This window comes from Schistocerca nitens, chromosome 4 (assembly GCF_023898315.1).
Source record: "Schistocerca nitens isolate TAMUIC-IGC-003100 chromosome 4, iqSchNite1.1, whole genome shotgun sequence".
NCBI lineage: Eukaryota > Metazoa > Arthropoda > Insecta > Orthoptera > Acrididae > Schistocerca > Schistocerca nitens.
This window is the reverse complement of record NC_064617.1, coordinates 773,864,929-773,891,687: the sequence shown is the minus strand read 5'-3', so window position 1 is coordinate 773,891,687 and position 26,759 is coordinate 773,864,929. Positions and strand designations below refer to the sequence as shown.

Genomic DNA, 26,759 nt, shown 5'->3' with positions numbered 1-26,759 from the left:
TTTCCTGATTTCAACACCATAACCACATACACTCCTGGAAATTGAAATAAGAACACCGTGAATTCATTGTCCCAGGAAGGGGAAACTTTATTGACACATTCCTGGGGTCAGATACATCACATGATCACACTGACAGAACCACAGGCACATAGACACAGGCAACAGAGCATGCACAATGTCGGCACTAGTACAGTGTATATCCACCTTTCGCAGCAATGCAGGCTGCTATTCTCCCATGGAGACGATCTTAGAGATGCTGGATGTAGTCCTGTGGAACGGCTTGGCATGCCATTTCCACCTGGCGCCTCAGTTGGACCAGCGTTCGTGCTGGACGTGCAGACCGCGTGAGACGACGCTTCATCCAGTCCCAAACATGCTCAATGGGGGACAGATCCGGACATCTTGCTGGCCAGGGTAGTTGACTTACACCTTCTAGAGCACGTTGGGTGGCACGGGATACATGCGGACGTGCATTGTCCTGTTGGAACAGCAAGTTCCCTTGCCGGTCTAGGAATGGTAGAACGATGGGTTCGATGACGGTTTGGATGTACCGTGCACTATTCAGTGTCCCCTCGACGATCACCAGTGGTGTACGGCCAGTGTAGGAGATCGCTCCCCACACCATGATGCCGGGTGTTGGCCCTGTGTGCCTCGGTCGTATGCAATCCTGATTCTGGCGCTCACCTGCACGGCGCCAAACACGCATACGACCATCATTGGCACCAAGGCAGAAGCGACTCTCATCGCTGAAGACGACACGTCTCCATTCGTCCCTCCATTCACGCCTGTCGCGACACCACTGGAGGCGGGCTGCACGATGTTGGGGCGTGAGCGGAAGACGGCCTAACGGTGTGCGGGACCGTAGCCCAGCTTCATGGAGACGGTTGCGAATGGTCCTCGCCGATACCCCAGGAGCAACAGTGTCCCTAATTTGCTGGGAAGTGGCGGTGCGGTCCCCTACGGCACTGCGTAGGATCCTACAGTCTTGGCGTGCATCCGTGCGTCGCTGCGGTCCGATCCCAGGTCGACGGGCACGTGCACCTTCCGCCGACCACTGGCGACAACATCGATGTACTGTGGAGACCTCACGCCCCACGTGTTGAGCAAATCGGCGGTACGTCCACCCGGCCTCCCGCATGCCCACTATACGCCCTCGCTCAAAGTCCGTCAACTGCACATACGGTTCACGTCCACGCTGTCGCGGCATGCTACCAGTGTTAAAGACTGCGATGGAGCTCCGTATGCCACGGCAAACTGGCTGACACTGACGGCGGCGGTGCACAAATGCTGCGCAGCTAGCGCCATTCGACGGCCAACACCGCGGTTCCTGGTGTGTCCGCTGTGCCGTGTGTGTGATCATTGCTTGTACAGCCCTCTCGCAGTGTCTGGAGCAAGTATGGTGGGCCTGACACACCGGTGTCAATGTGTTCTTTTTTCCATTTCCAGGAGTGTATTTACAAATACAAACTTACGAGGGAGTTCGTATTCTTCTTCTACAAGTCTATATCGTTTGCCACTAATGTAGACGAGATGTGGCTCAAATTCAAAGATATAGTAGCAACAGCAATTGAGAGATTCATACCACATAAATTGGTAAGAGATGGAACTGATCCCCCATGGTACACAAAACAGGTCCGAACGCTGTTGCAGAGGCAACGGAAAAAGTATGCGAAGTTCAGAAGAACGCGAAATCCCGAAGATTGGCTAAAATTTACAGACGCGTGACATTTGGCACGGACTTCAATGCGAGATGCCTTTAATAGGTTCCACAACGAAACATTGTCTCGAAATTTGGTAGAAAATCCGAAGAAATTCTGGTCGTATGTAAAGTACAAGCAAGACGCAGTCAATACCTTCGCTGCGCAGTGCCGATGGTACTGTTACCGACGACTGTGCCGCTAAAGCGGAGTTATTGAACGCAGTTTTCCGAAATTCCTTCACCAGGGAAGACGAATCGAATATTCCAGAATTTGAAACACGAACAGCTGCTAGCATGAGTTTCTTAGAAGTAGATACCTTAGGGGTTGCGAAGCAACTCAAATCGCTTGATACGGGCAAGTCTTCAGGTCCAGATTGTATACCGATTAGGTGCCTTTCAGATTACGCTGATACAGTAGCTCCCTACTTAGCAATCATATACAACCGCTCGCACACCGATAGATCTGTACCTACAGATTGGAAAATTGCGCAGGTCGCACCAGTGTTTAAGAAGGGTAGCAGGAGTAAATAATCGAACTACAGACCTACATCATTGACGTCGGTTTGCAGTAGGGTTTTGGAGCATGTACTATATTCAAACATTATGAATCACCTCGAAGGGAACGATCTATTGATACGTAATCAGCATGGTTTCAGAAAACATCGTTCTTGTGCAACGCAGCTAGCTATTTATTCGCACGAAGTAATGGCCACTATCGACAGGGGATCTCAGGTTGATTCCGTATTTCTGGATTTCCGGAAAGCTTTTGACACCGATCCTCACAAGCGACTTCTAATCAAGCTGGGGTATCGTCTCAGTTGTGCGACTGGATTCGTGATTTCCTATCAGGAAGGTCGCAATTCGTAGTGGTAGACGGCAAATCATCGAGTAAAACTGAAGTGATATCAGGTGTTCCCCAGGGAAGCGTCCTGGGACCTCTGCTGTACCTAATCTATATAAATGACCTGGGTGACAATCTGAGCAGTTCTCTTAGGTTATTCGCAGATGCTGCTGTAATTTACCGTCTAGTAAGGTCATCCGAAGACCACTATCAGTTGCAAAGCGATTTAGAAAAGATTGTTGTATGGTGTGGCAGGTGGCAGTTGACGCTAAATAACGAAAAGTGTGAGGTGATCCACATGAGTTCCAAAAGAAATCCGTTGGAATTCGATTACTCGACAAATAGTACAATTCTCAAGGCTGTCAATTCAACTAAGTACCTGGGTGTTAAAATTACGAACAACTTCAGTTGGAAAGGCCACATAGATAATATTGAGGGGAAGGCGAGCCAAAGGTTGCGTTTCATTGGCAGGACACTTAGAAGATGCAACAAGTCCACTAAAGAGACAGCTTACACTACACTCGTTCTTCCTCTGTTAGAATATTGCTGCACGGTGTGGGATCCTTACCAGGTGAGATTGACAGAGGACATCGAAAGGGTGGGAAAAAGGGGCAGCTCGTTTTGTATTATCACGTAATAGGGGAGAGAGTGTGGCAGATATGATACGCGAGTTGGGATGGAAGTAATTAAAGCAAAGACGTTTATAGTCGCAGCGAGATCTATTTACGAAATTTCAGTCACCAACTTTCTCTTCCGAATGCGAAAATATTTTGTTGAGCCCAACCTACATAGGTAGGAATGATCATCAAAATAAAATAAGAGAAATCAGAGGTCGAACAGAAAGGTTTAGGTGTTCGTTTTTCCCGCGCGCTGTTCGGGAGTGGAATGGTAGAGAGATAGTATGATTGTGGTTCGATGAACCCTCTGCCAAGCACTTAAATGTGAGTTGCAGAGTAGTCATGTAGATGTAGATGTAATGTTGATGGTGTTTGATGTCGCCGAATGCTTCATCTTCAACAGCAAACAGACACACACATACAACTAAAAGAACTACCTCTCTGGCGAACTGCCGTTGGCAGAATGAGACTGGGAGTGGAGGGGATAGGATTTACATAGACATACTGATCTGGCAGGAATCAGTCAGGAAGGGCGGTTGGTGGAAAGTCCTGAACAGCAATTTCAGGAACCAATAGGAGTTCCGCATTCCATCCCACCTACCGATGACTGCAGGTCTGAGAACACAGGAGAAGTTGGTGCTGGTCCGCCTGACCACAGTTTTCGCTCACTCGTGGATCCGGCCGGAAAACACCACTTCTGGTTGGCACTTCACTCTTTGGTGACCTGTAGCCACTGACCAACATGATGCCTCTTTGCGGTTCCCGAGTTACCACCATGTATCGAGTATTGTATTTAACAATATTTTTTATGTGCTGTAGCACCGTCTTCAGAGTTTCCACAGGGTGTATTTTCACCCATTCGTTTTAGTTTCAATTTGTAAACAATATTACCGCATAATTTTTTACTGTATTTTGCTGTAATGTATTTCCATTCCACATGCACCTGGGAAGACGGTGCAGTGTTTCGTGTGCGAGTGTATTTGAAACAAATTATTTAAAGCAATGTTTCCAGATGTACTGAGGCGTTAAACACTTTACCTAATTTCTTTATAAACACAAATATTCCAGAGTACTGGAGGAAGACTGAGAGGTTTCACAAGTGCGCCACGATTCTTTTAGAGACTGTGTTCAAGTGTGGCCGTATACACTGCAAAATTGAAGCAAACTTTTGTGCAGCAATCTTTCTGAAAGTGCATTTAGAGACATATTCAATTGGATTTAGCAACTCCTGAAGCAGCTCGTGCTCAAAGACAAAGGTATTTGCCACAAAAGTGCTCGAAGTGTCTCAGGGACTGTTTCACAAGTGTGTCGTGATCTTTTTTTAGAGTCTGTGTGAAAGTGTGGTGGTGGTATTCCTCGGAATAAAACGTGTTATTACATCGAAAATTGTTTAACTATTCTTGCGTCATCTGCAAAGCTCTCCCACTCACTTTGTGCAGTGGTAGATTTAGTTCCTCTGACATCTTCAAGTAACGTATGTGACAGTATTCTGCACATTTCTTTAACACCTGATGTAATATCTCCCAAAGCAGTTCGTGTTCAACGACAAAAGGTATCCATGCACTGGGCAAGGGAAGGAGGAAGGCTGTGAGTATTTCCAGCGTGACAGAAAGTATGCGGCCACCCCTGCGGCTGCCATGTGGTGATGCTATGAGCCCAAAGCGTGGCCTCTGGGGCAGGGAGTGGACACACTGGAGCGAGCGTTTTGCTTCTTGTGCTCCGGAAGACTGACTGGACTTTTATCGAATGATGTACAGCTATGGCACACACATTTATCAGCTTGAATTGGAAAGTGTAAGTTATCCCCATCCTGGCGCATATTCCTTATTTGATGAAGCATATTCGTCTTCTTCATACACTCACCAAATATCATTGCTTTCCAAACATCGTGCAGGTGGCTATGGACACAGTCCTCAGCTGCTCGATTTCAGCTAATATACCCGTTAAACTCCTCCTTCTCCTGCACAGACATCTCATCCATTGAACACATAGTACATACATTAAACAATTACATCCATCCTGCCAGTCCAGCAGCGAGACACAGACTGAGTCCTTTTCCTGCCAATTTTCTCCGGACCGCCATCTTAGATTACATCTCGTGAGGGGAGATGGAGAGGGCTGTCAGTACCCTCTGGTGGTGCTGTTGTGAACTAGATCATTTGGACTCTGGACTTCAATGGGAACACACTGGATGGAGCTACTGCCTATGACAACTCAAACTGTTAAAAAAATAAAACTAATACAAAATAAAGACTTACATCCATCCTAATCGGCAGCACAGCACAGACTGAGCCCCTTTCTCTCCAATTTCCAGATGGGGGAGGGGAGGGGAGAGGAGAGGAGCTTGTTTAAATAAACAATACATACAGAATAAAGATTTATGTCTGTCGTATCCTGCAGTCCAGCATAGTCTGACGCCTTTCCTCCCCCCCCCCCCCCTTACAGATTGGAGATGGAAGGGGCAGGAGTGAGGGGAGGGGAGGGGAGAGGGAGGGTGGAACGGAGTGGGAGCTAGAGTTAGGTTAGTGGAGGTAGACCAATTGACCTATTTTCCCGCCAAAATTTGAACTTCTCGCTATGACATCACTGTGATATTGCCACATCTATGGCCGCCATCTTGGATCCGCCTTCTTGTATAAATTTGGCAACAATGCAGCGTGGGGTGGCACCCACTTTGCCCTAACACTAACAGCCTGTTACAGAGTCATGTCAGATTAAAGCTGTCACTCATGAAGAACCTACTAAAGAATCAAGTGAAACTCTACCAGTCAAACGAAATAATCAAGATCCTCATCACGTAGAAGGGAAAACAACAAATGTCGAAATGCTAAGCAACCCAAAGATACCTGTACAAACATTTGATCTTGACATTATTCAGTAGTACAGTTACATCGAGGAGGATAGCATTAACGCCAATGAAATGGGCAGACGTAGACGATGAAATGTCCACTTAGCCTAACAATAAATGGTGCAGTCATGCCCTCCGGAATATTTTCACTCTTTAACATAAATAAGATATCCAATGTTACTAAGATAGTTATTCTTAACAACTTCTTAATGGAGATTAAATATGATATAGTTTTAGTACAAGAAGTCACAAGTGAAGCAGTTAATCAAATTGTCGAGTTCACAGTAATTTCTAACATCTACCCAGAGACTAAAACTGATACTGCCTTATAATACATCGTGACATTGAAATAAAGAAGGTAGAATTTTTACCGAGTGGGAGTGGAATCGCTTGTTCCACTGACGATGTAGCTCTTGTGAATGTTTACACTTTGTAGTGAAAACAAGAGCAATAGAAGCCATTTCTTTGGTCAAGAAATTTGCCGGTTACTTCACCGAAATAATATAAACTTGTCATCGGTGGCGATTTTTACTGTGTAATTACTAATGATGATCAGAAGCCTCTTCTAAACAAGTGTAATAAACCTACATCACTGGTTAACACTTACACCGAATTTTGAACCCCAACAAAACCGAGTACACATATTTTTATACTAATATACACAGCAGACTTGATAGGATATACATATTACCTTCAGTTAATCGAAATTGGAACAAAACCGGTGATATTCTCGGATCATTGCAGCTACATCTGCCAAATTAAGTTCCCAAAAACACATTTTTGGCATAAGAAAAGCATGAAAGGCTGAACATCAGCCAGTAGGGAAACTGTCTGCTGATGCAAAAATCAGTCACATGACAAGAGTTACTCAAGAAGCGGTGCCACATTAAAATCACTTTGGAATGTTGCCTCACGCAAGCTAAGCCTGCTCTTCGAAATTTATTAATCAACCACAATGCCAAGAAAGCCCTTTGGCCCCGATCAACGTCATAATTCCATCAGAGTTGTCCACAAGATTTCGGTAGAAAACTGACAGTTCAACCGAACTTACTGCAAAGTTGAGACAAATTAAGGTAAAACTTGCATGAGACCTACGAAAGAAAACTCAAAGAACCCTTATAAGGGGTCAACCAGTGGAAGGCAACACAGAAGAACCTACCTCAATCTTCCACTTAAACATGGAACGAAAAAGAGGCGGGAATTGCTTTATAAGAAACAAAAAAAGAATTATAGACGTTGACTTCGAGCAGGCACTGATTGAAATCAATGGGGAAAACTGAAAATTTGTGCCTCACTGGGGATCTTTATAAGGGAATGGAAAAACATAAACGGCCACAAAACTACCGATGAGTATGAAATCAAAACCGAAATCACCACCCACTTTACAAACCTATTCAAAGAAAGCGACGTCAACCATCCGCAATAAACAGTTTTCTTCAGGAAACACCTCTCATGCTTACGGGAAATAATCGGACGCACCGCAAGGCTTTTAGACGAAACAGAGGAAGCAATCAAGACAAATTCTAAAAGAAAATCTCCATGGGTGCATGGGGTTCCTGTTGAATTTTATCTGAAATATGTTAATACTTAAGGGGAAGTTTCACTAGATATTGGTAATGAAATCTGTAATGCTGAAGACATACCGCAAGAATTTCTAATAGGTTGCATCACATTGATACCAAAATCTAAAGAAGCACCAAATTTACAGAAGCTACGGCAGATCACATTACTCAACCTTGAGTAGAAACTGATTGTACGGTGCTTTGCTGGGAGATTAAAGCAAACAATGAAAAAAGTGGATAGTCCTTATCAAATGTGTGCCAATCTGGACAGGAATATGTATGATGCCTTGGGGATTGTACACCGACGAAAAAAAACCGCAGCACCAAAAGATAATTGAGGTAGAGTAATGGAATTTCAGGAATACTTTTGTCTAGGTAACATATTTTAATGATTAACATGACAAGATCACAGATTAATGTGAAACGGAGATAAGCCATTGCAAATGTGAAATACTGGTACATTAATTACCGGCTTAACCGCCAGAATGTTGACTGCAAGTATGCAAATGTGCATGCATCATGTTGTACAGGCACCGGAACTCAGTTTGTGGGGTGGAGCTCCATGCCTGTTGCACTTGGTCAATCAATACAGGGACCATTAATGCTGGTAATGGATGACACTGGAGTTGTCATCTGATGATGTTCCATTTGTGCTTGGTTGGAGACAGATATGGTGATGGAGTAGGCCAAGGCAACATGTAGACATTCTGTAGAGCATGTTGGGATACAACAGTGGTATGTGGACGAGCGTTATCCCCTTGGAAAACCCCTACTGGAATGCTGTTCATGAATGGCAGCACAACAGGTCGAATCACCAGACTGACATACAAATCTGCAATCAGGGTGCGTGGGATAACCACGAGAGTGCTCCTGCTGTCATACAAAATCGCACCCCAGACCATAACTCCAAGTGTAGGTGCAGTGTGTGTAACACTCAGAAAGGCTGGTTGCAGGCCCTCATCTGGCCGCCTTCTACCCACCACACCACCATCACTGGCACCAAGAAAGAACCAGCTTTCAACAGAAAACACAACAGACACCACACTAACCTCCAACGACCTATCACTTGATTCCACTGAAGTGGTGGTTTTGGAGTCAACGGAATGCACACTACAGGGCGCCTGGCTCAGAGCTGTCCTTGAAGAAACCGATTTGTAACAGTTTGTTGTGTCTCTGTGATGCCAACTGCTGCTCAGACTGCTGATGCAGATGTGGTAAGATGCACCAGACGCAATGGTTTTCCCTCTCAGTAGTGCCATGTGGCTCTGTGGAGCCCGGTCCTCTTGCGATCATATATTCCCTTGCCGGTTGCTGCCACCTATCATGTACAGGGCTACATTATTGCTATGTCTTTCTGCAGTAACACAGAAGTAACATCTAGCTTCTGGTAGAACTATTACATGGCCTCGTTCAAACTCAGTGAGGTACTGGTGATGGCGTCTTTATGGTTATAAAGGAATTCTTGATTAACATCAACACATCTTGTCCAATCTCAAACTTAACTAACACTCACGACTTTTAAAGCGTGTATTTCAGCAAATGTGATTTGCATTCCCATAGTCGCGCTACTAGCGCCACTCTTATACAACTGGAGCGAAATTTTAATAGACATCATCTTTTAGAAGCAGAAACACGCCTGCCGCTTTTCGTTAATGTCGCACAACTCCTTCTTGGTGTTGTGATTTTTCCCCAAAAACCGAAATATCAAAGATAGCAGCCTATTTTGTTAATAGACTTTAAAAATGCTTTCGATAAGGTTAGTTATAAATATCTGGGAAAAGTCATGATTAAAATGGGCTTTGGCACCAAGTTCACGAATGCAGTTCGGAATATTTTGGGCAATGCTGTCTCACATGTCATTATTAATGGCAGGTAAGTAAGAAAATCCCATCTGATCTCAGTCAGACAAGGTTGTCCTTTACCTATGTTGTATGTGCAATAGCTTTCGATGTAATCCTCTCCTCTGTACCAAATATTGTGAGTGTGAAGGAATTTCACTAGGAAATGAATGGCTCACATGCCGAGCTTACATCGATAACCTGGGTGTTGCCATGGAAAATTCAAGAGAGGTTGACATCTTACGTAACGTGCTACGACAGTACGAAAAAGCTATAGATGCTATTGTTAACCTAAAAAGTCTATGATGTTGCCAACTGCAAATAATAAGTGGAATTTACAGTGGAATTAATTTGCTGTCAAAGATCAACACCAAGCGTTAGGCGTCATTATGACAAATAACCCACAAGGAATGTAGGCTCTCAATTGACGCATGACGCTGCATAAAATAAGGACGATAGACAACTGTGTGCAGGTAGACATCTAGCTGTGACAGGAAAGGTCAAGTACACAGTCGACACACAAATACTTGCAAAAATGTGGTATGTAGCTCAGGTTTTCCCGGTATCCAAAAAAGTAGGGAGGGCTATACAACAAGTGATATATTGGTTTGTATGGAGGAGTGAAATCCTTAAGGCCTCTCTGCAGACCTGCGCCATAAGCTTAAATGAGGGTGGACCAAGACTAATGGTCTTACACGCAAAACGTGCAGCACTACTCGTCAGCAGAACTACGTATGTAATAAAAATAGGACCATACTCGCCAACTGCTGTAGGCTACTGTTTCACAAGTAACACCTGACATCAGAGCTAGCACCGACTAAAATTGTCAATACCACATACAAATTAAGCTTTGTCTGAAATTATTATCTCAACTCAAGCTATACTTCAACAGTGATATCATCACTGCTTGTATTGACACCATACTATTATGGTGTGTACGTTAATTGGTTTATTGAGACTCAGTGACATCTTGTATTTTACTGACATTTAGCACAAGACACATTGCGTATTATGAAGTAATGTTTTTGTCACATTCTGTGATATCAGTGCTACTACTGATATTTATTAGTACATATACAATAAATATGTAAATGTTTAGTTGACTATGGTAATATTATTTTCATGTGTATTTACGTCTAACTTCTTTGGAACATTACAAATGAGCCACACGGGGTAGCCGTGCAGTCTAAGGCACCTTGCCACTGTTCGCACAGCTCCCCCCGCCGGAGCTTCGAGTCCTACCTCGGGCAAGGGTGTATGTCGTCCTTATAGCCCCTAGCGTAAGTTAGATTAAGTAGTGTGTAAGCCTAGGGACTGATGACCTGAGCAGTTTAGTCTCATAGGAACTTACCACAAATTTCCAAAATCGCAAATAATTCTTGCTATATTACAATACATCGTTCATCCACATGAAGCATCCAGGAACGAAATTTTTGTGAGTTCCATGGGTGTAAGTTTACGGTTCTCAAAGCTCGTCTGAACACTGATGCGAGCTTAATGAGCAATATCATCAGCAAATTCTAAGAATAAATAAAACTGCAGTTCTGGTCTCAACAGTGGGTGGGGTTTGCCGTCTGTTGAGTGCAGCAAGCAGGTGAAGTCAGTCAGCAGAGAGCCACTGGCGTGCAGCTCTAGTGAATGACTGTATAAGTCGGTCATGAGAATCTGTTTCTAAGATAAATCAAATGCCATTGATACAAAAGTTTTGTGAAATGGTTTAAAGTTTAATTAAACTAGTGGCCACATATCTTGATAAAAAATAAATGGCAATGGCATATAGTATTTAGTGAAGTTTGGTTATGGTGGAAGAAGCTAGCAGTGATAAAAAATAGATATTATCAAGCAGAAATATTGCGTAAGACAATTAATTCATTTTCTTGATTCATACCACATCCTGCTTTAGGGCAAGAGAGTTGGAAGAGATCTACGAAATAGCAAAACAATTTGAGTGTAACAGAAGGAATGTTATAAGTGCCTTAGTTTAGCTATATTTGCAGAGCACGGGATTACAGCTATATGTGTATTAATAAGAGACATATCTGGTGTTAAATCTGCAGAGACTTCTTCAAGATTCTCGCTTCCCGCGCCCGGGGTCCCGGGTTCGATTCCCGGCGGGGTCAGGGATTTTCTCTGCCTCGTGATGACTGGGTGTTGTGTGATGTCCTTAGGTTAGTTAGGTTTAAGTAGTTCTAAGTTCTAGGGGACTGATGACCATAGATGTTAAGTCCCATAGTGCTCAGAGCCATTTGAACCATTTGAACTTCTTCAAGAAACCGATTGTTGATAACTACTTCACAATACACACACACACACACACACACACACCATTGATCAAAAGCAACCAGATGTCATTATGTAACATGGAACTGACCACTAGATTTCATGAGAGACAGATCAGCCAGTATAAAAGGAGGCATGAAATAGTGTGTTGGCAGTAGAAGAACTAAGCACAGAATGATTTGCTGAGGAGACCGCAGTGACTTCGAACATGGACTAACTATTGGATGTCACCAGCATAACGAATCCACCAGGAGCATTTAAATTCTTCTAAAGATGCCTGCAGCTGGAAGTGAGGGAAAACAACAGTTTTTAATTTTGAAAAGGGCATGCTGCTCTGCCACAGCGCTAAATGATAATGACATTCTTTTGGGTAAAAATATCCTTGAGGTAAAATTGTCCTCCACTCAGAGCTATAGGAGAGCTGATCATGAGGATGTCATCAGGAAAAATAAAACTGGCATTCTATGGACTGGTGCTTGAACTGTTGGATCACTTAATCTGGTAGGTAGGTTAGAAAATTTAAAGGGCAGTGGATAGGTTGAGGTTAAATGTAGCAGGACTTATTGAAGTTCTGTGGTAGAATGAACAGGACTCCTGGTCAGTTGAGTGCACAGTTATAAATTCAACATCAATTAGGAATAACACTGGAGTGTATCTAATAGTGAATAAGAAAGTAGGAATGTGGCTAAGGCACTCTAAACAACATAATGAACACTTTACCATAGCAAAGATAGACACGAAGCCGATACCATCACAATAGTACAGTTATATAGGCCAACTAGCACGGCAGCTGATGAATAGATTGCAAATATGTACAATGATACTACAGAAATAAATTATTCAGATAGGTAAGTGAGAGGAAAATGTAATTGTGATGGGTGTCTGGAACTCGACTGTAGCAAGAAACAAGGAAGAAAAATAATAGGTGAATATGGACTGGTGGAAAACCATGAAAAAAGGAATCCACGTTGTAGAATTAAGCATAGAGCGTAATTTAATCATAATTGACAATTGCTTTAAGAAATATGAAAGAAGGCTGTATATGTGGGAGAGACCTGGAGACACAGGAGGGCTTCAGATTGATTACATAATGGTAAGACAGAAATTTCGGAATCAGATTTTAAACGCTAAGTAATTTTCAGGGGAAGATGCGGTCTTTGACCATAAGTTACTTACTAGTTATGAACTGTCGATTAAAACTGAAGGAACTGCAAAAAGACAGGAAATTAAAGAGATGGGAACTAGATAAGTTGAAAGTACCAGAGTTTGTTAAAAGTTTCATTAGGCAACATTTTATTGAAACTGGAGAAAGAAATAAAGTAGAAGACAAAGGGGTAGCTTTGAGTATGAAATAGTGAAGGCAGCAGAGGATCACAAAGGTAAAAAGGCAAGGCCAAGTAGAAGTCCTTGGATATCGTAGGAATTTAACTGATGAAAGAAGAAAATATAAAAATTCAGCAAATGAATCAGCCAAAAGGGAATACAAATGTCTAAAAAATGAGACTGACAGTAAGTGCAAAATGGCTAAGCAGGAATGACTAGAGGACGGATGTCAGGATTCAAAAGCATATTTCACTAGGAGAAAGACAGATACCATCTACAAGAAAATTAAAGAGGTCTTCGGAGAAAAGAGTAGTATGAATATCAAGAGCTTAGATGGAAAAACAGTACCAAGTAAAGAAGGGAAAGCTGGAAGGTTGAAGGGGTGTATATAGGGTCTGTACAACGGAGACGAAATTTCAGACAATATTATAGAAAGGAAACAGGATGTAGATGAAGAAGACATGGGAGAAACGATACTGCAAGAACAGTTTGGCCAATTAATGAGAGACCTAACCTGAAACAAGGCCCCTGGTTTGGTCGACTTTCCCTGAGAATTACTGATATTTTGGGAGAGCCAGCCACGACAAAATTATTCCCCCTGGTGTGCAATGTCCTTGATACTGTGGAAATACATCAGAATTGAAGAACAATATAATAATTCCAATTCCAAAACAAAAACTCATGTGTGAGAGGTGTGAATATTAGTGTACTATCAGTTTCATGAGCCATGTTTTCAAATACTGACACAAATTATTTACAGAAGAATGGAAAAGCTAGTAGAAGCTGACTTTTAGAGAAGAATAATTTGGGTTGTGGAGAAGTGCTCTGCTCTCCAAGTGGTGATCTGCTTGGCAGCCATGCCACAGAAATGTATGGCTTGCCGAGCTCCAGTTACAGCGAGCTCAATGTGTGCTGAATCTGGCATCTGCTGATAGGCAGATTTACCATTCACCATTTAATAGACATTACAAAGAGATTTCATTTGTCAGTTGGTTGTTTACTCATTTGTTTCGAAGAAATGTATTTACACTCAACATTCGTGTCACAATATCCACCAATCCTGAACATAGTGTATGGGTGCAATAGTAAATCCAGCTCATTGTATGACTGACATGTAAAGGCGATATTCACATGTTTCTGCTTCACTGATCTTATGAATTATCTGAGAAGAAAGGCAAACCTACAATTACAGCATCTGTAAACTTAGAGAAAGCTTTTGACAATGTGTGACTGGCATATACTCTTTGGAACTCTGAAGGTAGTGGGGATAAAACACAGGGAGCAAAAGGTTAAATACAAATTGTACAGAAACCAGATGGCAGTTATAAGAGTCGAATGGCATGACAGAGAAGCTGTGGTTGAGAATGGAGTGAGACATGTTTATAGCCCATCACTGTTGTTACTCAGTCTGTAAATTGAACAACAGGTAATGGAAACTGAAGAAAAGTTTGGACAAGAAATTAAAGTTCAAGGAGAAGAAATAAAAACCTTGAGGTTTGCTGATGACATCGTAATTCTATCAGATACAGTGAAGGACATAGAAGAGCAGCTGAACCGAATGGACAGCATGACAAAAGGAGGATAGAAGATAAACATCAACAAAAGCAAAACAGGGTAATGGAACGAAGTCGAATTAAATCAAGTGATGCTGAGGGAATTATAAAATGAAATGCTAAACGAAGTAGATGAATTTTCATATTTGAATAGTAAGGAACTGATAATAGCCAAAGTAGAGAAGTTATAAAATGAGACTGGAAATGGAAAAATAAGCATTTCTGAAGAAGAGAAATTTACATATTAGGAAGTCTTTTCTGAAAGTATTTGTGTGGAGTGTAGCATTGTGTGTAAGGGAAAAGTGGACAGGAAACATTTCAGACAAGAAGAGAACAGAAGCTTTTGAAATGTGGTGTTACAGAAGAATACTGAAGATTAGGTGAGTAAATCTTGCAACTAATGAGGAGGCATTAAGTGGAATTGAGGGGAAAAGAAATTTGTGGCATGCATTAACTAAAAGAAGCGATATGTTGGTAGGACACATTCTTAGACATTGAGGTAACATCAGTTCGAAATGTGTGTGTGTGTGTGGGGGGGGGGTTAAAACTACAGAAGGAGACCATGAGATGAATACAGTAAATAGGGACAAATGGACATAGATTGCAGTGGCTACTCTGAGATGAAGAGTCTTGCATAGGACAGAGTAGTGTGGAGAGCTGTGTCTAACCAGTCTTCATAATGAAATCACAACAACAACAAATCGACCCATGTCGACTGCAGTGTGATTATTAAGTGGATATGCAAATGACAGCTAACTCAAGACCAGACAGATCTCATGTAATGATGGAAAAGGAAATCGAGTACCAAGGAGAGGGGTTGTAAGAAGTCTCATGAAATCAGTTCAGTTCTAAAGTGTCACCGATAGTCCAGCTGGCACAACTGTATGTAGGGAGATAAAAATAATAGGTAAAATGGTCGAGTGGCTTCTCACAAGTAACACATTTCCGTAGTAAATGCTAAGTGATGCTTGTTGTGTAAAGAGTGACGCCACTGGGCAGTGGATGGGTGGAAACGCGTGATTTGGAGTGATGAATCACACAATAACCTGTGTCAATGTGATGGAAGGATTTAGTTTTGGCGAAAGGCTGAAGAATGTTATCCGCCAAAATATGTAGTGCCAAATGGTGAACTATGGAGGAGGCTATGTTATGGCTTGGAAATGTTCCTGTTTGTTATTTTGTGGAATTCTTATTTAAGAAAACATTAAATGTGGAAGAGTACAGCGTTGTGTGATGTGTACAGTAGAGCAGTAGTTCAGAAATGTTTGTATTAGTATGACAATTTATCCTGTCATGAAGTAGCAACTTAGAGGAATAAGTTGGTGGGAAATAACTTTCCTGAAACGCACAGGATTGTCTGAAGTCCTGAACTGAATCCAATGGAACACTTTTGGGATGAATTAATACATCGATTTCGCTCCAGGCCCCAGTGTGCAACATCACTACCTTCTCTGGGTTCGGCTCTTTAGGAAGAATGGGCTATTACTCCTCCACAAACATTCAGACACCTTACTGAAAGTATCCTCACCGAATCCAATCCTTCATAAGCGTGAAGGGTGGACACAACCAACATTAATGACCACTGAAAAGTTGAACTTTCTGCAAATGCTATTTCCAACAGCTATAACTCATTTTTTGTATGCCTGACATGCAGATATTGGTCTATAATTACATCTACCGGTTTCAGTATTAGACCATCAACATAGTATAAATGATCAGTTATTAACGACATGCTTTTGCATCTATTATTATGGCAGTCTACCTAATTCTTGTCCCATTTAAATTGCTAATCAAATGTAGAGCCCAACTGGTTTTCTTTGCACAAATGATGGCGTGTCCAGTTTATAAATTAAGTGGTAATCGGATTTGTATAAAGCTACAATAAGAGCACGTGTTGCTCCCGAATCAGCTGTACCACACATAGTGTATATACATCTTCTTATACGAATGCTTCGACCATAAATCTATGGTCGAAGTACGAATGATACCAAGCAAGGATATTCGGTGTGTATAAAATCAAAGAATTTCGTCTCCACAGTGTCTACTGCAGACAGTCGGACTTATATTTGTTTGTTTACATATGGAGTTATGAGAAACGAGAAGCAGTTGCGACGTGTAGTGAATTTTGTTAGTGTACACATTGGAAAACGTGAATTTTATTAGCATTTTTGATCGCATATGTTACATTGATTATCCCATCAAGATGTGAATAAAAACTGTTTGTTTACTTTCTTGCATGAGAATAAATGTATGTTAATTTAATGTTATTTCGTGTCCACCTAAATAGGGGATCTTTGAACACTACAAATACACAGCGTATTTGCTATATATATTTTCGCTGTCGGCGATTTGAAAAAAAAAAAGAAAGAAAGAAAACGAAGTGCGTTACATTTACATTGTGTTTAGATTTTGCGTGTAGGTGCTGCGTGATAAGCCCCCCTCAACCCCATTTCAACAATATTTCGTTGGATATTTACTTGTAATAGGCAACAAAAGTCTCGTCCGAGAATATTGAGCTGTCTGATACAACTTTAATTTACTGTGTAAATTTAGTTTGTATGACGAAATGTGCGTTGAATATGGCGCTAACGTAGACATCATGCAATGTTACTATAACTTTTAGGTCAGAGTGTAATATTTACACCCCACCCCCAGAATCTTGGTTATGGTGTCAGACTGATCTGAATGGTATCCAAGGTTTTTTTTTTTGTTTATATGATTTGTGTATATTCATATGCTGATTTGAATATAATTAAATATTATTTTGGTATTGATTATTTTTCTTTTAGTTTAATTTTGTTGAATTTTTGAATTTATTCTTTAATAATTACTTTTAGAGGTTCAGCTTATTTAAGTTCGTATCATTCTAATTTTTTGTTTTTATGGTTTTGATTTTAATAATTATTGTTCATTTGCTAGATTAAGTCTTCTTTCTTTTTATATTCTTTTTGAGGCTGGATTGGTTCGTACTTTGGTTTTGATTTTAGGTTGGGATTGTCAACGTGAGTGGTTGCAGGCTGCTGTTTATTTAATTTTTTACACTTCGGTTGCTAGATTGCCTATGTTATTAGTTTTATTTAGGGATTATGATTTTTCTAATTCTTTGGATTTCCCTTTATTGGTTGATTGTGGTTCTTATTATTTTATGTTTTTATAAATTTGGCCTTTTTTAGTTAAGATGCCAATATTTTTGGTTCATTTATGACCTCCTAAAGCCCATGTAGAGGCTCCTATTTCTGGTCGAATAACTCTTGCTGGTGTTTTATTGAAGCTAGGTGGTTATGGGAGGTCTGCATGGATAACCCTATTAGCAAGAACAATGTCAATGAAATATAAGATTCCAAGTTAAAGATCCATGTCGACATAGGAGTGTAATTGGTTATGAATATTAGTTGGTTATATATTTATACTCCAATTTTAAATTGTAAGCCTAAGAACTCATTGATGTAACTGACTTCTGTTGTGTTTCCTTGGAGTCTTATGCAGTGCTATGTAAAATCTTATCTGTTTGTAAGCCGCATCACTTCAAATAAAACACTCGAACTTTCAGTAGCTGTCTCTGCCATCGTTATGAGGAGTTAAAATCACTGACTGCCAGGACTGGCATGATATTCTCCTTGTGTTGTCTGTATAGATTAAAGACCAATATGTGTGTTCATATTAGTTTAAATCGTGCAAAAGAAGCTGGTTGTAGGATAAAATGTGCATTAGTGCTGAAGTAAATGCAAAGTTAATATCAACATTCGAAATTCTATTGAAAATATGCTTTGTTGCAAGATTAGTTTTCTGTATTGAAGGTCTGTCAGATTCTGTAGCTATAGAATTTGTTTCTGAGGTAGCCTCTCTCTTTTTTTACAATAGTATACCATAGAACTCTTGGGCTGGGAGAGGAACTGTGCTCAGTAGTTGGAAAAGCTTCCTTAGTTACGCCTGTCTACCAGAAGGATAGCAGATTTGATGCACAAAACTGGTATCTGGCGTCTTTCACATCTATCTTTTGCAGAATTTTAAAACAGAATGACCTCCTTCATGCCACCCAGCATTAATTCCAAAAACATTGTTTTCTCAAAGCTCAACTAATACTTTTCTCACATGACATCGTAAAAAGCAATCAGGTAGATGCAGTAATTGTTGACTTCCTAAAGGAATTTGAGTCATTATCGCACAAATGATTATTAACACAATTAAAATCAGATCTGTGTACTGGACTGGGATTTGAACCTTGGACCTTAGCCTTTAATGGGTTAGTGCTGTACCGACTGAGCTACTGTGAGGTGGGTGTGGATAACTCACTTTGGTGGAGCACATGCCCCTGAAAGGCAGAGGTCCCACATTCGAGTCCCAGTCCAGTACACAGTTTTAATCTGGCGGAGAGTTTCGTATCATGGCACACTCTAATGCAGAGTGAAAATTCATTGTGAAAAGTAAATTAGTGTGAAGTATCAAACAAATTGTGTGACCAGACTGAAAATTTCTTGGTTGGAAGATGCAGTACATTATCTTAGATGGAGAATCATTGACCAGAAGTAGACATAACTTCTGGCATGCCCCAGGGAAATCTCCTCGCTTTTCATGTTTTGTATTAATGACATGGCAGACAATATTAATACACTACTGGCCATTAAAATTGCTACACCACGAAGATGACGTGCTACAGATGCGAAATTTAACCGACAGGAAGAAGATGCTGTGATATGCAAATGATTAGCTTTTCAGAGCATTCATGCAAGGTTGGTGCCGGTGGCGACATGTACAACATGCTGACATGAGGAAAGTTTCCAACCGATTTCTCATACACAAACAGCAGTTGACTGGCGTTGCCTGGTGAAACGTTGTTGTGATGCCTCGTGTAAGGAGGTGAAATTCTTACCATCACGTTTCCGACTTTGATAAAGGTCAGATTGTAGCCTATCGCGATTGCGGTTTATCGTATCGCGACATTGCTGCTCGTGTTGGTCGAGATCCATTGACTTTTAGCAGAATATGGAATTGATGGGTTCTGGAGGGTAATATGGAATGCCATGCTAGATCCCAATGGCCTCGTATAACTAGCAGTCGAGATGACAGGCATCTTATCTGCATGGCTGTAACGGATCGTGCAGCCACGTCTTGATCCCTGAGTCAACAGATGGGGACGTTTGCAAGACAACAATCATCTGCACGAACAGTTCGACGATGTTTGCAGCAGCATGGACTATCAGCTCGGAGACCATGGCTGCAGTTACCCTTGACACTGCATCACAGACAGGAGCGCCTGCGATGGTGTACTCAATGACGAACCAGGGTGCAAGAATGGCAAAACGTCATTTTTTCGGCTGAATCCAGGTTCTGTTTACAACATCATGATGGTCGCATCCGTGGTTGGCGACATCGCGGTGAACGCACATTGGAAGCGTGTATTCGTCATCACCATACTGGCATATCACCCGGCGTGGTGGTATTGGGTGCCATTGGTTACACGTCGTGATCACCTCTTGTATGCATTCACAGCACTTTGAACAGTGGACGCTACATTTCAGATGTGCTACGACCCGTGGCTCTACCCTTCATTCGATCCCTGCGAAACCCTACATTTCAGCAGGATAATGCATGACATCATGTTTCAGGATACAGAAAATGTTTGACTGCTGCCCTGGCCAGTACATTCCTCAAATCTCTCACCAATTGAAATGTCTGGTCAATGGTGGGTGAGCAACTGGCTCGTCACAATATGCCAGTCACTACTCTTGATGAAATGTGGTATCGTGTTGAAGCTGCATGGCCATCCAAGCTCTGTTTGACTCAATGCCCAGGTGTATCAAGGCCGTTATTACGGCCAGAGGTGGTTGTTCTGGGTACTGATTTCTCAGGGTCTATGCACCCAAATTGCGTGAAAATGTAATCACATGTCAGTTCTAGTATAATATATTTGTCCAATGAATACCTGCATATCATCTGCATTTCTTCTTGTTGTAGCGATTTTAATGACCAGTAGTGTAGTAGTCTCGGGCTTTTTGCAGGGGATGTAATTATCTGTAGTGCAGTACTAACTGAAAAAGCTGCACCAGCATTCAGAAAAATCTTGATAAGATAGTAGTGCAAACATTGGCAGCTTGCTTTAAATGTTCAGAAATGTAAAACTGTGTGCTTCACAAAACAAAAAAGAAATTTTCTATCACTCAATATCAGTGAGTCACAATTGAAGTCAGTCAACTCATACAAATACCTGTTGGATGGTCTTTACTGATGTTTCAGGTCAAGTCTGAAACCTGAACACTATGAAGAATACAGAATGCTGCAAAATGCCATAAAATGCGAGTATCATGTATGCTACTTCCTTTGTGTTCAACAATATTAGCTGTGTGATTCTGTGGAAGAACCTCTGTAGATGTGACATGTGGTAGATTGAATTGGGCTTGAAGGTTTCTCATTTAGTAGAAGTGGTTAAGACGACCATTCCTGATAATTGGGAAATCCAGGTTCGAGTCCCAGTCCAGCACATATTTTCATGCGTCATAAACAGCTGTTGTCAATGTATGCTCACAATATGCAAATCTGTTTCGTATTGTTTACCACAGCTGTAATTGTCAATGACAATGTCTGCTCTTTCAGCGAAACATGCATGTTTTAATGACATTGTATTGTGAAGATACAGACACTGTACAGAGACACTGTAACCATCAGTATCTTTCAGAAAGCAAATCACAAAGTTTCAAGATCCAGCATTAATGGAGGAATCTTGGTATATAATAAAACTTCTGCAGGGAGCACAAAGCCAAGATTTTTTACAATGATTACAGCATGCACAAACACATATATGCAGTTTTTCTTCCACACTCCATAAATTAAAAAAAACTGTAAGGAACCCTAACAGTGACACAACAGGAAGTACTATCTACCATACGCTTCACAAGTGTTTTTGTTATGTTCCTTTTTTCCAGTGTACTCTAGATTTGTACAGCCATTTCTGATTTGGCAAATGATAGTGTTGCTGTATTTTGTGCAATGGAATTTATTTTGTTCTCCTCCAGCAGGTATTGTCCATCATTGTGTTTATTGCTTGGTGTTATGTGATAGCTACTGGTTATTATATGTCAAACCGAAATTTAAGAAAAAGTCAGCTGATGTGTTAAATTTCTTATAATATTCAAAGTCATGGCATTTTCTGCTGATGCTGCTGCTTTCCAGGTGCAGGTAAGTTATTAAAATTATTATTTCTATTTTCTGTAAATAATTATGATTAACTACTCATTTTAATCTCAAATTGTCTCCCTTTGTTTAAAATATAGATAATAGTTACATCATTGTCATTATGTTCAAATAATAGTTATTTTATTGTATAATCTGCATGTACTCCTGTGTAGAACAAGGTTGTCCACCAGTCAAAATGTTAGGCTCTCATTTGGAAGGGTGACAGTTCATGTCCCTATCCAACCATCCAGATTTAGATTTTCAGTGGTTTCTCTAAGTTACTGAAAGTGAAGACTGGGCTGGTTACTGTGAAAATGACTTGACACAGTTACCCTCCTTGTCCATACCAGGTTTGTTCTGTGTATCTAGTGTTGATGGATTGTTGAACACAAAACGATAGACTACTACGGGGATGGTGGTGGGGATAGGAGTAGGCCCTGCCTATGTACATTAATTTTCATGGAGGAGCCATTAACATCATTGTGACATACAAAGAACCTCTTTGATAGCCCTTCTAAAACAGACATGATGTCCAACAATTGCTTCTGAATATAATGTTTTATCATTATGGTAGGCTGTGCCTTCACACATAATACTATTTCTCTGCCGTCTTCTGACTTTTGCTAGTGCAGGTGTAGAGAGCTCAACACTAGAAAATGTTTGCAGATTGTATGAAGATAATATGCTGCGGGGTGATTATACCTTTTCGGATCACTGTAAGATGAGATAAGGAAAGGTACTTTGATAAAAGTGCACTGACAGTGTACTGTGGCATTTCTGTTGAATTCTGTTGTTGGTAACTGCTGGCTCCGTGAATGATGGGAAGTCAACATGAATTGTTGTGTGTCAGTTGTCAGAAGTCAGTCGGCATACTCATCTGTAATTTCCAATGGTTCATGAATGAAGGTAGCTGATATGTTGTTCCATTAAGTTACAATATAACTACAGGGTCAAAAGGAAGAGCTGCCAGAAGGTTATTGCATTGACCAACATATATTGTGCTGCACATTAGGCTATGACGGGAATCATATTTTCGTGTGGGTGGATAATTTGTTGTCTTCAGTAATTACGAACCAAATTGTCACACTCCAACCTAACCTAGGCCTTGGAATTTGCTACTGGTCAATATGTCAGCTCATCATTACTTTGTATATAATAGAGGGAAACATTCCACGTGGGAAAATTATATGTAAAAACAAAGATGATGTGACTTACCAAACGAAAGCGCTGGCAGGTCGATAGACACACAAACATACACACAAAATTCTAGCTTTCGCAACCAACGGTTGCCTCGTCAGGAAAGAGGGAAGGAGAGGGAAAGACGAAAGGATGTGGGTGTTAAGGGAGAGGGTAAGGAGTCATTCCAATCCCGGGAGTGGAAAGACTTACCTTAGGGGGGAAAAAGGGACAGGTATACACTCGCACACACACACACATATCCATCCACACATATACAGACACAAGCAGACACATTCAAAGACAAAGAGTTTGGGCAGAGATGTCAGTCGAGGCGGAAGTGCAGAGGCAAAGATGTTGTTGAATGACAGGTGAGGTATGAGTGGCGGCAACTTGAAATTAGCGGAGATTGAGGCCTGGTGGGTGACGGGAAGAGAGGATATATTGAAGAGCAAGTTCCCATCTCCGGAGTTCGGATAGGTTGGTGTTGGTGGGAAGTATCCAGATAACCCGGACGGTGTAACACTGTGCCAAGATGTGCTGGCCGTGCACCAAGGCATGTTTAGCCACAGGGTGATCCTCATTACCAACAAACACTGTCTGCCTGTGTCCATTCATGCGAATGGACAGTTTGTTGCTGGTCATTCCCACATAGAATGCATCACAGTGTAGGCAGGTCAGTTGGTAAATCACGTGGGTGCTTTCACACATGGCTCTGCCTTTGATCGTGTACACCTTCCGGGTTACAGGACTGGAGAAGGTGGTGTTGGGAGGGTGCATGGGACAGGTTATACACCGGGGGCGGTTGCAAGGGTAGGAGCCAGAGGGTAGGGAAGGTGGTTTGGGGATTTCATAGGGATGAACTAACAGGTTACGAAGGTTAGGTGGACGGCGGAAAGACACTCTTGGTGGAGTGGGGAGGATTTCATGAAGGATGGATCTCATTTCAGGGCAGGATTTGAGGAAGTCGTATCCCTGCTGGAGAGCCACATTCAGAGTCTGGTCCAGTCCCGGAAAGTATCCTGTCACAAGTGGGGCACTTTTGTGGTTCTTCTGTGGGAGGTTCTGGGTTTGAGGGGATGAGGAAGTGGCTCTGGTTATTTGCTTCTGTACCAGGTCAGGAGGGTAGTTGCGGGATGCGAAAGCTATTGTCAGGTTGTTGGTGTAATGGTTCAGAGATTCCGGACTGGAGCAGATTCGTTTGCCACGAAGACCTAGGCTGTAGGGAAGGGACGGTCCCTCATTTGCTTCACCTGGTCCTACTCAACCCAATTAGCCACCGTCCTAGATGTTGACCTCCACCTCAAAGATGGCTACATTAGTACCTCTGTCCATATCAAACCTACTAACCAACATCAATACCTCCACTTGGGCAGCTGCCACCCATTCCGTACCAAGAAGTCGCTTCTGTGCAGCCTAGCCACCCATTTCCGTCACATCTGCAGTGATGAGCAGCCCCTATTGAAATATACTGAGGCTCTCACTGATGCCTTAACTGACTGTAATTACCCTCCCAACCTTATACAAAAACAAATCTTCCATGCCTTATCTTTCCAGCCTCCCACCACCTCCCAAAGTCCCACCATCCAGCCACAGAGGAGCATTCCCCTCATAATTCAGTAACACCCACGACTGGAGCAACTGAATTACATTCTCCGTCTGGGTTTTGATTACCTCTTGTCATGCCATGAAATGAGAAATGTTCCCACAGTGGTATTCTGCCGTCCATCAAACCTACACAGTATACTTGTCCATCCATACACAACCCCTGCTCCCAATACATTACCTCCTGGCCCATACCCCTTAATAGACCTAGATGCAAGACCTGTCCCATACATCCTCCTACCACCACCTACTCCAGTCTGGTCACTAACATCACCTGTCCTATCAAAGGCAGGACTACCTGTGAAACCAGTCATGTGGGCTACAAGCAAAACTGCAACGACTTTGCTGCTTTCTATATAGGCATGACAACCAACAAGCTGTCTGTCTGCATGAATGGCCACCGACAAACTGTGGCCAAGAAACAAGTGCACCGCACTGTTGCTGAACACACTGCTAGACATAATGTCCTTCATTTCAGTGACTGCTTCACAGCCTGTGCCATAAGGATCCTTCCCACCAACACCAGCTTTTCTGAACAAACCAAATTCTTACATATTCTTCCATTTATGCTTCTTTGACTTTTGTTTGTCAGTCACGCCGCATTCCTTCCCCGTCTCTTCATTACTTGTATTTCTGTCACATTCTTCTTATGTTCTGACTCACTCCGTCTCTTGTGTATGTTGGTGCTAGTGCCCTCAGTGTGACTTGTTCTGCTTCTCATGAACTAATACAAGCTCTGCTTCTAGTACTTAACTACTACCGCTTTCCACTATTGAAGCTATAGTGATTTCTAAGCATTGTATCCCATACTAAGTGTAAGTCTTGTTTTAAATATATGTGCTGTTATGTGAACACAATGTGAAATATGTAGAATTCCTGGTCAGATATGAAAGAGGGCTGGAATCTAGGCAAAATAAATAGAGCAATTAATAATAACTTATACATATTTCATGTGTATTAAATTTTAAAATTTAATTGTATAACTAGAATATAAATTTGTGGGTAAGATTCACTTTCATACAATTTTTGAAAGCCCTTTCTCCTTTTATTTTTAAAAAATCTGATGAGTAATAAATTAAACAAGCTTCCAGCTCCACCAGTAACACATGTTGCTAGTTTGAGGACTCTATATGTTACACAAGAATTTTTCATTCCTCTTGTCTTATAATCACTTATGTCCTTGGTGAGGAGCTTATATCACTGACCACCAAAGATACAATATGAAGATGGCATCTGTTCTTTCAGACATGTCTGAAAGAACAGATGCCAGTGGTGACCGTGCAACTATTTAGAATGAAATTACACTTAAATCAATACCATTATCTGCTGACAGGCGTTGATATACATCAACAGGGACAGTTGAAAATATGTGCCCCGACCGGGACTTGAACCCAAGATCTCCTGCTTACATGGCAGACACTCTATCCATCTGGCCCACCGAGGGCACAGAGGATAGTGCAACTGCATGGATTTATTGCTGGCACGCCCCCCGTGAGACCCACATTCTCAACTTACAGTCCACACACTACATTCGTAGTGTCCCCGCCAGAGAGCAAAAGAAAAAATCTCATATAGAACAAGGCAACTATTAAGGAGAAGAAACATAGAAACATGAAAATAAAATTAATTAAATAAAATTAAAATTAGAAGACTTCTTTACGCCTGTATATTTCAAGAGAGAAATCAAAAACACAAACAGTTGATAATGAAAGCAATGACATTCTGTAAATAAAACCGGGTGAGATTTATGAAGTCATATTACTGATAAAGAGAGTAAAGACATCTGCATGCGTTGTTTCAGTAAAAGTGGTTGAATTTAGGGACACATAATGTAAAAGGAACGTGGAAAATTATTTGCCCAATGACTGTGGAGGAAGACAATCCACTGTATCTGAAACAATTCTGTAACTGTTCTTTTTCAAAGAACAGAAGCTATAGACACATCAACCTTCACTGTGTAATGTGCAAGATACTTGGTAGACTGTACAGCCTGCATAGATAAAAATGTTGGATTTTAGTAAATCGAAGGAAATGTTCCGAAATATTTGTAATGCTATGAGACAGCTTCACTTTATCAAGAATTCATGGATTTTGAGGTGGTCTCTGAACCAGTTTCAACAAAATTCGTACTTTCGCAGAAAAAAAAAAACATTGATGTTAGTAGGCTGAGGAATGTCTGCATCAGAACACAGATTCCACTAGACTGCGTCAGCACAGTGGGAAATTCAGAACTGAAGAACAGTTGGA

At 41.5% G+C, this 26,759-nt stretch overlaps 1 protein-coding gene across 6 annotated transcripts in view; it reads left to right on the top strand.

The window, feature by feature from the left end:
• Positions 1-16,596: 16,596 nt before the first annotated feature.
• The window catches only part of LOC126253114 (SAGA-associated factor 29), a 63,778-nt gene continuing 53,615 nt past the window's right edge, over positions 16,597-26,759 (top strand). Inside the window, exons 1-2 of one of the 6 annotated variants that reach the window (XM_049954227.1) lie at positions 16,597-16,688; positions 21,575-21,734. In XM_049954227.1, coding sequence (XP_049810184.1) covers positions 21,696-21,734 — 39 coding nt within the window. In that variant the 5' untranslated portion in view covers positions 16,597-16,688; positions 21,575-21,695. Of the gene's footprint in view, positions 16,767-16,791; positions 16,810-18,440; positions 21,735-26,759 lie in introns of those variants that run through there. The other 5 variants (XM_049954228.1, XM_049954229.1, XM_049954230.1 and 2 more) reach the window with 5 other exon arrangements.